The following is a 16,501-nucleotide window of genomic DNA, read 5'->3' as shown; positions in this document are numbered from 1 at the left end:
GCAAAATATTGTTCGCTCCAAAGACTAGTAAACATCAATTTTTATCTCCGAAAGTGTTTATTAATTAATTGGTCAATTTAAACACTAGAAAATTACCAACAACCAACGTAAGCATTTTCACAAAAAAGTATTTTGTTCTACTTTTGACTGATTTCTACAAAATTATTTGGAAAACTCTACCACCACCATCATTTAGATCTATATTTTTTAATTTGCCAATTTGCAAATGAAGTTAGTAATTAAAATACATGATTTTCCATCCATGGCATCCTCCTTAATTTGAAAAACACATAGCTACATGAAAATTTGAGTAAACAGCTTGCTATATTTCCTCCATTTTGTCAACTTTTGAAGGCTGAGCTTGCATTCTTATATAGAGTCAATTTGCTTAATTTTATTATAAAGAAGCTGATAAAATTTGTTAACAATAATTATAAATAAAATTACTAGTTTATGAAGGTTGATCGTTTCAAAGAGACAACGCGTTAATGCAAATGATTAGGGATGAGTGTTTGACGGGGCAGACAAATTAAATCAGCCTTTTGGATAATGAAAATACAAATTAAGCCTTCCCGTCTTCCATTATACCCTCACTTTTTGACCAAATCACTAATTTGCTACTCAGGGAAGAGCACATGACTGTTCTTGTAGAAATATCATAAATTAGAATTTTCCCATTCTGTATTTACTTAGAAAAGAAAAAAAAGCACATGATTTTGGAGTTTTTCACAGCTCTCTCCTTCCCAATATTAAAAGATTCAAACCCAAGAAATAAGCACACGCTATTTCATCAAGGAAAAGATTTTTATAAACTCAGGTAACCCAAGTTAATACCTACTAAGTTGATTTTTTTGGGAAAACATTTTTTATAAGTGGAAACATTCCCCCAAAAAAATAAAAAATAAAAATTGTAGATTAAATAATTTAAATTGATAGTTGGCAAGAATAAAACAACGAAAAATTGCGTTGATAAGTATTCCTTCTACATGTTTTTTCTTTACTAATTTATATATGATCAATAACTTATGAATATTGTCTTTTTTTAAAAAAAAAATTTTAAAGAATTATATCGCTTTTTTATAATTTTAAAATTTTCTATTTTGAAAAATAAAAATAAAAAGTTAAATTTAGCTTTCAAAATGTAGAAAATCAAATCTACTTTCTATATAAAACTTTTAATAAACTCATTATTATAATACAATTTCTTTTTTTACAATTATAATTAGATTTACTAATTATAATTTCATATTATTTGTCTAAATATCACTTTGTTGGAGGGAAGAAAAAAAAGGTAAATCGTAATTGTTTATTGGAAAATAAAAATAATGAATAATTATAGAGTATATTATTGAAGTTATAGAAAATCTCACCTTTTAGTTTTTCAAAATTTTCAAATCCTTTCTATTTTAAAAATTATTATATTTAAAATAAAAACTTGGAGATGCAGTAAGGAATATTTTCTCTACTAATTATTTTTTTGATGGAGAGTATTCTTGGTCGTGAACTATAAATTGACCATGAACCTTGAAAGGAAAACCAAATTAGATTAAAATAAGAAAGTAATTGAAGATATTATATTTTTTTTTATAATAATAATTGATATTACCGTTTTATTATAGATTCGAATTTAAACAGAAAAAAAATAAAAGCATTAAATTTATTAGTTCAGCTACAACCTCGGTCGCAAAGATATTATATCATATTCCAAAAGAAAATAGACGAAGATATTATAAACAAAAGCAATTAATGAAGATATTGATACATAAAGCAGAAAACGATGGGAAATTTGGTTGCATGCATGCTAGGGGTTAATTAAGAAGACTTATAAGGCACTCCGCGTTCGTTGACTTTAACAACCACACTCGACGCGTATGGTTTTTATTTCTTTATTTATGATTGTTCTGAAAATCTTATTACCTTATTTATTTAGAAATCATTTAATGCATGTTAACGCCCTTAACTTGTTTTTTAATCATTTACAACAAATGTTTTATTTCTTTTTGAATCCATAACCTTTCAATTTTTGGATATAAGCTTAATTCTAAAATAGAAGTTATATTAAAATATACCTTAAAAGGAAGAAGAAAAAAAAAAAGAGAGAAAAAAAAAACCATAGCCATGCCTTTTTTTTTTTTAAATATATATAAATATATATATAATTTCAATTCAGAGTCATCATGCGAATTGTATAGAATATCATACCTCATCCTTAAAAATTTACATTGAGTACAAATACAAATGATATAAACTCTTTATAGCTTTGTATTAACTATGTTGTCAATAGAATAGAAAAAAAATATTTATATATATCTAGAATAGAAAATATAAATATATATATATATATATATATATTTTATATATATCTTTTTTTGTTACCAAAAATTATATAAAGCATAATTCTAATATTGTTGTCCTTTTATAACTCATTATTAGTTAGAAAGACTATAATTAAATATTAAGAGGCTCGTAACTTCAAGTCAATGCATTGCATATACACAGTAATATAATTAGGAAAGTTAAGAGGCTTCAAATTGTGAAATATACATTAACTTTTCGTTTTGAATTAATGTATCGCAATTATAAATCAACATATCTTCAAAGAAAGCAAAGACGTGTTTTTTAATTATTTTTTGATAAAGAAAGCAAATGTGTGAATGATTAATTATGATGCCACCTCATTTTAAATTATTATAAGAAAATAAAATAAATCCAATAAAAAAACTATTTTTTATATTAGGATGGGATTATGTCATTGATCGACAGAAATAAAGAAAAAAAATATCCTTAGCCTTCATGAAATGATGTGCAAATTATAATTAAAACAACGTCAAAGTTAATTGATGTCCGTTTTTTCTATACATTATTAATATTAATAAAGTTCAATATTGTTTAATATATATATATATATATTATTTATTTTTTCTTTTTTTTGCTTCCATATATATATATAGAGAGAGAGAGAGAGAGAATTTTTTTTTTTTTTTTTGGGGCACCATCCTCTTGCCCAAATATTTATTAATAACTTACCACCAAAAGTATTTGGAACTTCGATACCACGTGATGCCTCATCAATCACATTATGAAGAAAGTTATCAAAAAACACATTATGGAGAAGATTACAACAAATTAATAAATTAAAATGAATTTGTAGTGATTAATTCGTACACAGAAAGAGCTTACTGATAGAAATTTAGGTAGTATTCACCCCAAAAAAAAAAAAAAAAAAGAAGATATTTAGGGAGAGAAAATTAAAATTCCAGAAATAATTAATATATCTTCTGCAATTGGAAGTGTGGGTGGTGAGTCATGTGACAATTTATTTATTTATTATTATTATTATTATTATTATTTTTTTGGTGAAAACAAACATCAATTGCATTTTAAGTACAAAATGATATTTATCTAGACAAACATGCATCAATGTTTTATTTATTTATTATTATTATTGGTTTTATCTTGTAATTTATATCCTATTAACCTCTAATTGCATTTGCATGTTTGTTTTACAATCTATGTAAAATTCAAAATTGACCACACTACAACATCTATCTGATTAACTAACTATTATCAGGCCAAAAACCTAAAGACTTTATCACCTTGATGTGTCATTTGGAACACTCCAGTTTTGCCGCACATCTATCACATGTCTATTTATTTTTAATTTTTTTTCCTAACAATACATGACATGTCTTTAGAGTGAGTCAACATGAAAAAGTTATATATAATTAGGCTCAAAGTCCTGAACTCACCGAGTCCAAAAACTATAACTATTTAAAGCAATAATTTCAAGTATCACCAAAAAGTTAATAAGAAGACAAATATATATTTTGGAAGCATTATATATAATTAGGCTCAAAGTCCTGAACTTGAACTTCGTAAATATCTCACCGAGTCCAAAAACTGTAACTATTTAAAGCAATAATTTCAAGTATCACCAAAAAGTTAATAAGAAGACAAATATATATTTTGGAAGCATGTTTTTAACCGGTTATCTAAAAATATAGTTGGAAATATAATAAGTTTTAGCATTTACCATGTTATATTTCAACTTAAATATGCTCTAATTATATATAGTATATGCTATGATATAATATGTTTAATAATAATTTTACATTTATCAAATTTATTAATCAAAATTTTGATTGTCGATGAATTGATATTATTTTATTGGTATTTACCTTCAATGATTATAAAATACTATAATTTACATTTAATAATAAATAATCATATCGGATAATATATCATTTAGTTTATAATTTTGATAATTTTTTTGGTCCCTGTAACATTATTTCTATATTTAATTGTCAAACAATTTATGTCCCTAAAATTATAATATCATGACTTGGTCAACCAATTAAAATTTTCATGCATTTTTCAAAAAAAAAAAAAAACTTATGAAGCATATAAAAACAAAAGCAAATTTTCTAAACTAAATAGCCGATTGATATTGGCAGAGTGGACCCGTGCCTGATATGAGCAAGATTCAATGTATAGAGGACAATTTTTTTTTTTTAGCTGGATTTTTTTTTTTTTGAATTTTTACATTACCTTTTACTAAAAGTATCAACAAGTAATTGGATAAGGACTTTTTAATATTATTATTATTAGTTGATAATTGACATATACCGTTTTTCTTATGTAAATGTAGATTTTGACGGAATGTTTTTGAAACCTTTATTGATAAAATAAAAATTCTTACACAGATTCTTGCATCCACTTGTTTGGGGAGACCATGTGCTCGATCAAATTAGTACCTTTATTAACGGTATTAATTTGGATGTATTCTAATTTGGCTGTTTATGTTTTGGATTGCAATAATATTGTTAATAGTAATTTATTAATATTAGTCTAAGTTTCAAACTTGGTCACAGGACAAAAACCAAAAAAAAAAATGTAATAATTGCAGCTTACTTGTATTTATATATCAATAATACTATAAATAATTTATTAAATGATATGATAAATCAATATAATATTATTTTATTGATTTACATTTATATATATTTAGTTTTTTCAAAAAGTTCATCAGTGCATTTTTAAACTTTATTATTTTTATTTGTCAACGAAATACTCAATGATGACATCATCTTTGAAATTTTTGATTTTATTGCCCTCGCTTTCTCACATTATTGAAGTCATTGTTAGTATGGTCTAGGGAACAAAAATGTTCTATTCACCACCAAAAAAAAAAAAGGAACAAAACTATTCTTTTTCTTCTTGACCGTTTCTTATTGTATTTAATTTTTATATAAAAAATTATAAAAAAATAAAAATACAATTTAAAATTATATTAAATTTTTATTTTTTTATTTCTTTTACATTCATAGTTAATTAATAAATTATTTTTTTAACTATTATTAATTAATATTGACAAGCAATTGAAACAAACAAAACACATACAATTTAGTTAAAAAAAAAAAACAAAAGCAAACATTTTAACCAGTTGCAAAATTCAATATCAATTAAAAAACAATTTAATTTAAAAAATTATATATAATTTAGTTTAAAAAAAAAAAAAAAAACTGGCCCGTTTGAACCGATGCGACACGGCATATATATTATATAAAAGAGTAGTTGGTCGGCTGCAATTGTTATGAAAACTTGAAATGAAGAAAATTGTCAATTTTTTTTTTTTCTTTCCTTTTCCATCAAACATTTTATTAGGATTCAATTGGGACCGCAGTTTTCAAAACACTTTCAAGACTTGGTTTCAGATTCAGATTCAAGCAACTTTTCAAAGTGGCCAAATTAAATTCTAAGACATTTTATTCTACCATTACCAAAAAAATAAAAAATAAGAAAATGACATTTTATTTTATTCTACGGCTGCCGGGGATATATGGGTTCTTTGTTTATTTACACACACACACACACACACACACACATATAGAAAAAAAGCTTTAAGCTTTTTTGTTTTAGGGTCATTTTCATTTTATAATTTTGCTAAATTGTATATTAGATTTTTGAATTTAAAATGTTCGATGAGTCCTCAATTTTTAATTTATTTCATATTAATTCAGTCTACAAATTTATTTCTAAATTGATTAATAAAAAAAATAATAAATAAGATGATAAAAAAATTTAATTAATAAGAAACTAGTTGATTTTTCAAATTTAATTTTTATTTGTCAGTTTGGAAACTGAATTAATATGTAAGAATATGTAAGAAATTGTAACTTAAGAGTTCAATATGGAGAGTTTTAAATTTAAAAGTCCAATGTGCAAGCTTTTATATTCTTCTTGCTATCAAAGATTAAGTGTTGTAATAAGTTCTAAGAGTATTTGTTCGAGTTTAATTTACACTCAGTCTAATTCGTTTGAGTTTTTTTTGAAAAAACAAAAGTACAACATTTTTATATAGTTTTCTAAAAGAAAATAATATATTTTTAGTAGAATCTTTTTGAACAATTTTGTTAATATGTTTTGTTTTTTATTATTTTGTTTTTATTGTGATCATGCGATCATACATATACACTGCATGACAAAAAAAGTTGAAATTATTATAAAATATTGAAACAAATTATTGATTTTTTAATTATTTTATTATTTACAATAATTTTTCCTATTCTAATGTTTCAAATCCACAATTTTTTAATATGAGTTGAATGTCATTTCAACTAAGTCAACTTTACTTGGCAATCAACTAAAAATTTGGTTGTATGGAATATCACACTAATATTAACTTTATTTTTAAAGTAAAAAATATCCACTCAAAAAAAAAAAAGTAAAAAATGTTTTGAAATATATAATTATTTTCAATTAATGGTGATTTTATAAAATAGAAATTCTATGCATTTGAGAAAGTTATATTCAATCAAAATAACAAAACTAGTGACTACTTGTGTCTAATATTCGAGTTTGATTTAAGTTTTTTGTTGAAAAATCTTCATCTTTTAATTTAATATATGCATTGAAAAGGTCTCCTTGTATCTCCCAATGTCTTTAATTATGACATGGCTTCAAATGGTCCCCTCTCTAAAATTTGTTATCAGAATTTTACAAAATTGACCAATCAAAATTGATATGAAGCCTAACATGTCTAACCATAAATTTCTTTAAAAAATATTATTAAAGAATGAAATCAAACAATTTGTTTTCTATGTTATATTTCTATCAATATTATTCCCCAAAAAAAAAGCTATACTTTAGAAATACATTGTTTGAAATTTAATTGTTTAATTCTATCAAATTCTAATTAAAAAAAATTCAATAATACTAGATTTACTAAAATATTCATCAAATTTACGAAGTGAAAATATTTAATTAATTTTTTATTTATTTATTCATATTTAAATTATATGAATATGTCAACTACTAATATATTAATGTATGTTATTTGGTAAATTTTTTTATAAACATTTTTGTGTTTGTAATAAAAATATATATATAAAAAAGGCAATTTGATATCATTATGTTTAGGTCATATTTGAAAAGTGTTAAACTATTGATGAGAACTTCAATTTCTTTCTTTGGAATTGATTTTTCTTTTATGATATTTGATTATTAAAAATAATCTTAGGACTTAAGTAATTAAATTATTTTTTTGTTACAAATAAAGATTAAAGATGTTTTTTAAAAGAAAAAAATCCATATAACTAATTTCCATGAATTTTTATAACGACATCTGTATAGTAGAAATAATATTTACATCTATTTTTGATCCAAACATATAAAAGCTTCCATCTTTATTAGAGATTTAGAGTCTCATTGATTTCACCATTTACATAATGAGGTCTTAGATAAAAGTTTTCGGGGAAATTGAAACATAAATAATAGTTCAAGAAGTACTTTTGTAAAATTTTTAGAAAAAATAAAGAATAATGTTAGATGTATTAGCTAATCTTCCAATAAATTTGCTGAGAATAATTTATATTTAATTATACGTAATTCTTAAAACGGTTCACCTATATATATTTAGGGATTATTAAAATTTCAATCAATAAAATAAATACATGTTACCATATCACATCTTCTTCATAAAAGTCTTGGTAGAATAGTTGATACTTGTAAAATAACAAAATTATATCCTCAATTTTTCTTCAATTTTTTATAGGCTTTCTAGTCTTCAAAAATATAGCCAAAATATCTTTATGATCCAACTACAAGGGAAAATAAGTTTTGACTCTAATATAATATTACAAGCCATTAAAAACCATAGTTAGTTAAAGTAAATACGCAAAAATACATAAACAATATGTACGTATATAAATAATTTTATTTTTTTAAATATATGGAGAAAATTTTGACTAAAAATACGAAAACAAAAAGTTTATAAATTCAATAGGTAAGTGTATAATACATCATAAATTAGAAAAATATGGCAGAAAAATATAGATATTAAAAAGAGAAAAAAGTAATTGAAATTATTTATTTTTCCAAAAATATGTATTTTTTTCACTTGTATAATTTGGCAATACGTTTAATACGTGTTTTAAATTTTTTCCTTAAAAAATTGCATATATTTTCCATAAGGTTGAAATCGATATGGAAAATGGAATTTTTTTTTTCAAAAGTACATATTACACATATTATATGCATACTATTCCCAAATTTATTAACTAGATTAAAAACACCTTTAAAAATATCTGCATGACATAAAAGTTGGAATGACTTCCGTGTTTATGTGGCATAAATGTCTCAACCAAAAAAAATTGATACTGTACAAATTCTAATTAATCTGTGATACGTAAATCTATCTTTTTCCTAAAAAAATAAGGAATAAAATTGATAATAATGTATATATATATATATATATATTTCTTTTAAAAAAACAAATTCCTTTTTTCATAAGGATTATTTTGCTAAATGAACACTTTGAAAATGCACCGTCTTCTTAAGAATATCTTTTTTTTTTTTTTTTTAAATGGAATCTGTATTTATAATCTGGTAAAAAGAAAAAAATTGCAACAAAATGCACAAAGTTATTGTAGATTCTCTAAACTAAACAAATAAAATGGGGAATTTAAAATTTAAAATTTTCAATTGAAAAAAGTTTCATAAAAATTATATATGTTTGTTTATAATCCACCGTTTATTAATTAGTGTCTTATACTTGAACTCTGGTAGCAAAAGTTGATAACAATTTCATTCATAATTTCTTTTTGGCCTGAGTTTTCTTTTCATAATTTGACACTGTGCCGTCATAACAAAAAATAGTTTAACTATATGTTGTGGTCGACTTACTGACTTATAATTTTCCAGATTTATACGTTTTAAATTTTTAAGTGAGAAAACTCCTAATAAATATTCTAAAATATTATTCTCGGCAAGAATTAGTTTTTGCCTAATTTTAAGTGCAAGAGGACCAAACAAAATCATGTTGACTCTCAGGCATATCATCAACTATTTCAGTTGCGTACCACATTGATAAACCACATATAATTACTATCAATTCTAAAAAATTACCCACACACAAATTCTGCTCTCAGTATTATTGATGTTGTTTTTCTTTTCCTCTTTTTTTTTTTTTTTTTTTCAAATAATAAGGGTGTAGAAATTTGAATTTGAAATTATTGTTTTGGGAACCAATGACTTCATTGTTGGAATGTCCTAAATAACACTCCTTAATGTCATTACTTGTTTCTTCTTTTCTTTTTCCTTTTTTTTTTTTTTGTAATATTTATCATATCCTTACAAATGTTTTTTTAAAAAATTAATAGAAATTATCATTTAAGATAATAGTATTTATATAATTTTTAATGTATAAACTGAACAAGTTAATACCACTTCAAATTTGAAATGCTATAAAAGAAAACTATTAAAAAGAATAAACAAACGCTTGAAACTGTTATACTTTTGCACATTATCTCTCAAACTATTAAAACATTTTATCACTTAACTGTTCTTTTAATCACACTAATTTTCTGTAATTTTGTCTGCAGATTTATTTTATTTTATTTAATTCTTATGTAATGCATATGATGCGATGATTAAATAATAATTTAAAGAAAAGTGTAAGAGTTTTGTAGTTTTTTTTTTTTTTTTTTGGGTCAAAAAAGAGAGCTTTTGTAGATTGAAGTATTAAACTGTACATGATTTAGCTAGACAAAGTACTGTTTTAAATTACTAAATGATATGACGGCAATTTAGCAACGTTTGATAGGTTTATATTATTAATTTATTTAAGCATTAACTTGCTCATATTTAAATAAATAATATTTCAATATATATTATTTAATAAATGTTTTAAATTTTATTATTTATTATTATTGATGATCATTAATTTATATAATAAATTTTAGTTAAAAATATATAATTTTGTTATTTTTATATTAAAATTTATTTTTTAATAAAAATTATTTAAATTGTGATATGTTATTAGGTTTTATTAATAATTGTTTACCAATGATATAAATAGCATTTTTCAAATGATTTAGTACTTATAGCGTTATATTATATTTATAATTTTATTATTATTATATCCTGGGCGGTATTTAAGATATGAACAATGAAGAAACCTATATTTGAAGCTGCATGTGATGATATTGCATTTGACTTATAATTTAAAATTAATGTTTAAGATTAGTGGCTTAGTTGTGCATCAACTTTATGAGTGTAATCTGCTCTGGACTGAAAAAAAGAAGAAGATCTTAATTGAGATACTAGTTAATCATCTTCCACTTTTTAAATATATATTAATTAAAATATAATAATCAGAAAATTATGATTTTTATGATGATAATCATTTTTCTTTTTGTTAAAGCATGATTATAATAATTTTTTACCATGTAAAACACCATGAGGAATTAAATATTTATGTTTTTAGAGAACTAAAAAAAACCTTAAAGAGGACAAACGCAAGTGATTTTTAGAAATATTTTGAATTTGAACTTTTTAAAACCCTTTTTTGTTTTGATTTCTAGAATGCTAATTTGGACTTAAAAAAAAGTTAAAATTAAAAAAAAAATTTGTGAAATTTTATTTTATTTTATTTGGAAGGTAAACGTTAAAAATTAGTCAAGCCTGAGAAACCAATTTGAAAAGAAAAGGAAATGAAAAATAAAAATAAAAATAAAAAGAGAGCCACAACGAAAAAGTCGTCTTCTTCCCACTCTCCACGAAGAGAGAGAGAGAGAGAGAGAGGGTCAAAGGGCCATTTTCGAAAATTCATCAAACTCAGCTGGTCCTTTTGGTAATTTTCTTTTGCAGAAAAAGGTGTTTGATGCTGCCGTAGTTATTCGTGCAAACGGCTTGAAAAGATACGGCCGTTGCAGGGGGAAGAATCAAAGCAATTGAGCACAAAACACCCTCAGATTCTCACAAATTTCGAAATTACCCCTTGGTTCTTTCTTCCCAGTTTCGTTTCTCTTCTCTCTTTCTGCTTCTCTTTCTCTCTTCCTTTTCTGTATTTTGTTCACATCTGGTTTTGCTTCTCTTTTCTCTCTTTGAGGTTTCGTGCTTTTGTATCATAAGGCTATGTTTGGTGAGAAAGATCTCTCTAATGGTCTTGCTTCTGAGGACGAAAGTTCTCAGAGCAAGCTTACTCGGCATATCTCTGAGTTTAACAAGAATCGTTCTGAAGAGAAAATGGGTTTTTCTGAAAAGGGTATCGATTTTCTCAGAGAATCAGAGATGGGTTCTGATGGGTTCCAATCAAAGGTAACAAAAATCGGGAATCCTGGTTCACAAGAGTTGACCCTTAGCTATCTCTGCGATAATTCAAAACTGGGTTTTCCCGAGAAAGAGTTTTCCGGGAAAAATCTGCTGAATTCCTTTGAGAAATTTAGTTACAAAGGGAAAGAAGTCCTGGTCTCTGAGAATTCAAACCAAGATGAAAAGTGGGTAGAGAGAGATTTCCTCAATCTAAATGAAACCAGGGTGGATTCCGCAAAACGAGAGGTTGAAGAGGAGGCTGAGAGAGAAAACAGAGACAAGAGGCCGAAGCTGGAGACACTCAATCTCTCTCTAGCTTTGCCTAACGTTTCGCTTTCGCTCAATGCTTCGGATGCGCTTCAAAATGGCAATCACAATACGGGTAGACCAAAACCCACTCGGAGCATGCAATCTCTGCCTCCATCCGCCAATACCCAAACCACGTACTCCAATGATTACACCACAGCTTCACTATCCTACTCATATTCCCACGCTTTTTCACACAATCCGAGTTGTTCGCTTACGAGAAATTCGACTGAAAACTACGAGTACTCGGTTGGGAAAGACGACCAAATTTGGAATTGCGGGGAAGGGACTAATGGGTCTGTGCACAGTCGGTTCAAGCCGATTGGAGATGGCGGCGTTACGTTGTCGAATCACGGTGGTGGGATTTTTTCACTGATGCAGGGAAATCGTAAAGATTCTTGTAATAATAGTCTATATAGGACGACAAGCTCTGATAACCATTCGTTTTTTCCTTCTGAGCTTCCCGCTAGGCCTAAGATTGATACACAGTCAGGGGATTCTAGAGGTAAAGCTTCAGAGAGTTTTAGAGGTTTGGAAGGTGTGGATGGTGGTGGTGGGAGGGTAAGGTCGCTTTCTAGACCTGAGAGAATTCTGAAGGAGATTGTTACCGAGTCTGTGCCTGTAATGGCTCAAATAGTTCAGGAGCTTCCTGATGAAACACTTGTTTCAACTAGGGAGTACTTGAAGAATCTAATTTCCATGCCTGAGAAGAAACAGGAGTTGATGAGTCTTCAAAGCAGGCTTGAGAGAAGGTCGGATCTTTCTAAGGAAACTCTCTCAAAGTGCCAGAAAAGTCAGCTGGAAATCTTGGTTGCGGTGAAAATGGGTCTTGAGTGCTTTGTATCTGGCAAAAACCACCTCCCCACAAATGAGCTGGTGGAGATTTTCTTGTTCATGAGATGTAGAAATGTAAATTGTAAGAGTTTGTTGCCTATTGATGATTGTGACTGCAAGATTTGCTCAGCGAACAAGGGGTTTTGTAGTTCCTGTATGTGTCCTGTGTGTTTGAATTTCGATTGTGCTAACAATACCTGTAGCTGGGTTGGCTGCGATGTTTGTTCTCATTGGTGCCATGCTGCTTGTGGGATTCAAAGGAATCTTATTAAGCCTGGTCCTAGCTTGAAGGGACCCTCTGGAACTACTGAGATGCAGTTTCATTGCATTGGGTGTGGCCATGCTTCGGAAATGTTTGGTTTTGTTAAGGATGTGTTCCTTTGTTGTGCAAAAGATTGGGGTCTAGAAACTCTGATCAAGGAACTTGACTGTGTTAGGAAGATTTTTAGCGAAAGTGATGATTTCAAAGGCAAGGAATTGCATGTCAAGGCCGAGGAGATTATTTCGAAGCTCGAAAGGAAATTGTTGTCTCCTGCTGATGCTTGCAATTTTATTACTCAATTCTTTAACTGTAAGTCTCAAACTTCATGTCTGCCTTCTCATTTTTATATGTTTGATTTCCTCTATTGCTTTGCCTTCCTGCTTGCTTCACTATGTATAACTCCGGCTCACTGTGTGCGACTTTTTGTTTGTTTGTTTGTTTGGATTATTTTAAATAATCACATATTACCATTTTGGGTTCAAAGAAAATAACTTTATCTGGAAAACTGAAATGTTCCTTGTTGGGAGTGTATTTTAAATGGAGAAGCTTGAATGTTGTTTGTGTTATCAGAGATGTTTGACTAAGTTTTTCTTTTTTTTGAACAGTGGTGGTTAGCTAAGTTTGAAATTGTTTGGTGATTTGTGTTTGACTGGATTTTAATGCATAAATTGCTGTTATAAATTGTTTAAAAGGAGAAAGAGTGAATAGAACTAATGAAAAGTTAAGATATCTAAATGTGGTAAAGAGAAAAGAAGCTGATTAACATAGGTCACTAGGCCAGACACAATGGAATCTCCTAGCAATGTCTACAAGTGAAACTAGGAGCACATGACTTCGACATTTTTAGGAACTGAACCGCTTGTGGACTATTTAAATTTGAAGAAAGAACCGGTTTGTCTTTCAGATAGATTTCACCAAAGGAAGCATGTTGACTAGAGTCTTGGTTTACTTTGGCCTTTTAATACCACAATATCCATTCAAGGATCTGTATGGTAGGATCTATTATGTGTTAGTGAAAAAGAAAAGCAAGAATTCTCTTTTAATCGGGGAAATGCAAGTATTGTTTCTTCCTCTTGGTATAGAATCTGAGAGGAGTCATTTTTCTGGTGTAGCTTGGACTTGATATTTACTTTGGGAATTTTTTCGTGTAAAAATCTACCAGGTTATTTGCAAAGTACCAAACGTTCACTAGAGTGTCCTTTCTAGCTATTTTTCATCTAAAAGGCTACTATTCTGTTCTTGGGGAAAGGAAAAAAGAAAAAAAAGGCAAAAAAACAAAAGGACCAAATAAATTTTGCAATGTAGGATGTTAGAAGATGTTAGAGTCAGTGACATAGAGTAGTATTGAGTGAATTATATATTATTGTGGATTTTAATTAATAATGTTAGTCAATGTACCCTATATATTAGAAGTCTTGTATATATAACTGGTGCTGTACTTCAATAGCATAGCCACTTAGTTAAGTGGCATTAGAATTAAATTTTCCATTTAAATCAAATGTCATGATGGCTATGATCAAGATCGTGGTTGCATTATAGGAGAAATGAATAGATAAATCCGGATATAAATGCATTTTTCTTTTTAGATGTTTGTTAAACTGGGGATGGGGGATCCTAGGCCTGATCAAACTAGGACATGATATTGCAAACAGATGCTCATTGCCATCTAGGTTGTCCCGTTGTGGACAAACATAAATAACATTATGTGTACAAGGTTTGTGCCCTTTGGAGAGTGTCATTTGTTAGACCAAGACCATTCTATCACCATCTGACTATTTAGGGTACATGATGACAATGGCTGTATTGTTTTTGTGGTTTTGAATGCATATTTCTGTGTATGTGTTGCTTCTTAACATTCGCATGTCTAACAGTGGATGTTTTTCTGATTCAGACACAGATGGTGCATCAGAATTTCCTGCTTCTGGTATATCCTCAAAAGAGTTGGTGGCAACTCAAGCTAAATTGCAGAAAGACATGATCCCTCTACCGCAATCCACTTCTCTACCTGCAAAATATGGTGTTTACAACAGTAGTTCTAGCATACAACGTGATTTATTGTCAAGTGATTTCCATCGCAGTGATCTCCACCGGAATGATCTCCATCGCAATGATCTCAAAGCTTCCATTGTAAGCACTGAAGATGATTTCAGGTTTGGGTCGATACCAAAATCAGCTGGATATGACAGCTTGGAAAGCATTGTGAGGATCAAGGAAGCAGAAGCGAGAATGTTCCAGAGTAAGGCAGATGAAGCAAGGAGAGAAGCCGAGGAGTACCGACGGATTATACGGACAAAGACCGTAAACTTGGAAGAAGAATATTCTGAAAAGCTTGCCAAACTCTGTTTGCAGGAAACAGATGAAAGGCGGAGGAAGAAACTCGAAGAGCTCAAGGTTTTGGAAAATTCACATGATGATTATTACAACATGAAGAAGAGAATGCAAGTTGAGATTTCTGGGCTGTTGGAGAGAATGGAGGCTACAAAACAACAATGGGTGTAATTTCAATTTTCTTTTTCTCTTATTAACAATGTTGCTAATTGTATGTAGTTGTTGATTTTACTTCGATTTTGAACAATGCTTTGTTATTTAAAATTAAAAATGAATGGTTATTTAGTTATGATTTTCCAGATTTTACCTTTTCTTTTTCTCAGCTATTTTTTCCTTGGACAATCTGACAGAACATAAAAAGCAGAACAGAATTCAAAATTTCTTTAGCGGTATTGGGTTACAAAGTTGATCTAGAAGCAGCATGATTTGATGGATCTAATAGATAAAAAAATGCCAAGTAATAATCTGGTTTTGCTTTGTAAATGTGGGATTGGATGGAAAATTCATGCTCTTATCAGCAAAATTTTCCTCCTCTAATCCAACACATGATTGGATTAGAATATTTTGAGGTGCCAAGCAATTTGAAGAGAATTATTGCTCTTTTATTCGTGGTGTGCCATGATAACATTAACATATTCATCACTAATGCAATAGTAATAATACTATCATTCTTTCTTGGTGAGTGAAAAAGAATGAAGTAATAAAGAAATTGAATGGAGGATAAGATGAACCAATAGACAGCCTTGGAAGTTCTCCATGAGAGAAAACTGGTGGAGGGAGAATAATGAGGCTGGTCGATGGGCCATGAGAGGGAATTTTCCTGCTAATCATGTACTCTTGAGGGACCACAACAAAAATCTTTTTGTAGTGTTTTGTTTTTTTATTTTTCACAGCCATTAGGGAGATTATTTGGCCATTTTGATAATGTATTGAATTAGAAATAATATTGATAATGGTTTTGTTCTGGCAAGGTCGATCTCGTGGTGGTAAGGTTGGTCTGCCTACATGTCCTAGTTTTCTGACCAGTTCTTGTGATTTCAATTTTATTTGGTTTATTACATTTGTTATTGTATAATTATTTAAAAAAAGATATGAGTACAGATCAATTAAGATATATGCCGTGAAGTTAATATTTTAAATATCAACCTATTGAATAAGTTTAAATATTAATAATTTTTT

General features: G+C 27.9%; 1 protein-coding gene across 1 annotated transcript; it reads left to right on the top strand.

Moving 5' to 3' along the window:
- Positions 1-11,039: 11,039 nt before the first annotated feature.
- On the top strand, positions 11,040-15,611 carry LOC107429211 (protein OBERON 3). Its single transcript, XM_016039863.4, has 2 exons — positions 11,040-13,303; positions 14,886-15,611. The coding sequence occupies exons 1-2, from the start codon at positions 11,416-11,418 to the stop codon at positions 15,491-15,493; spliced, it is 2,496 nt and encodes an 831-aa protein (XP_015895349.3). The 5' UTR covers positions 11,040-11,415; the 3' UTR covers positions 15,494-15,611.
- Positions 15,612-16,501: the final 890 nt, after the last annotated feature.

This window comes from Ziziphus jujuba, chromosome 12 (genome assembly GCF_031755915.1).
Source record: "Ziziphus jujuba cultivar Dongzao chromosome 12, ASM3175591v1".
NCBI lineage: Eukaryota > Viridiplantae > Streptophyta > Magnoliopsida > Rosales > Rhamnaceae > Ziziphus > Ziziphus jujuba.
Note: the sequence above shows the minus strand (reverse complement) of the source record. Positions and strands in the feature narration are given on the sequence as shown.

Excerpts from the sequence above, each read along its gene's own strand:
- LOC107429211 (XM_016039863.4), top strand. The coding sequence starts at position 11,416 with ATGTTTGGTGAGAAAGATCTCTCTAATGGTCTTGCTTCTGAGGACGAA. Across the intron at positions 13,304-14,885 it reads TATTACTCAATTCTTTAACT|ACACAGATGGTGCATCAGAA; the intron begins GTAAGTCTCAAA and ends TTTCTGATTCAG.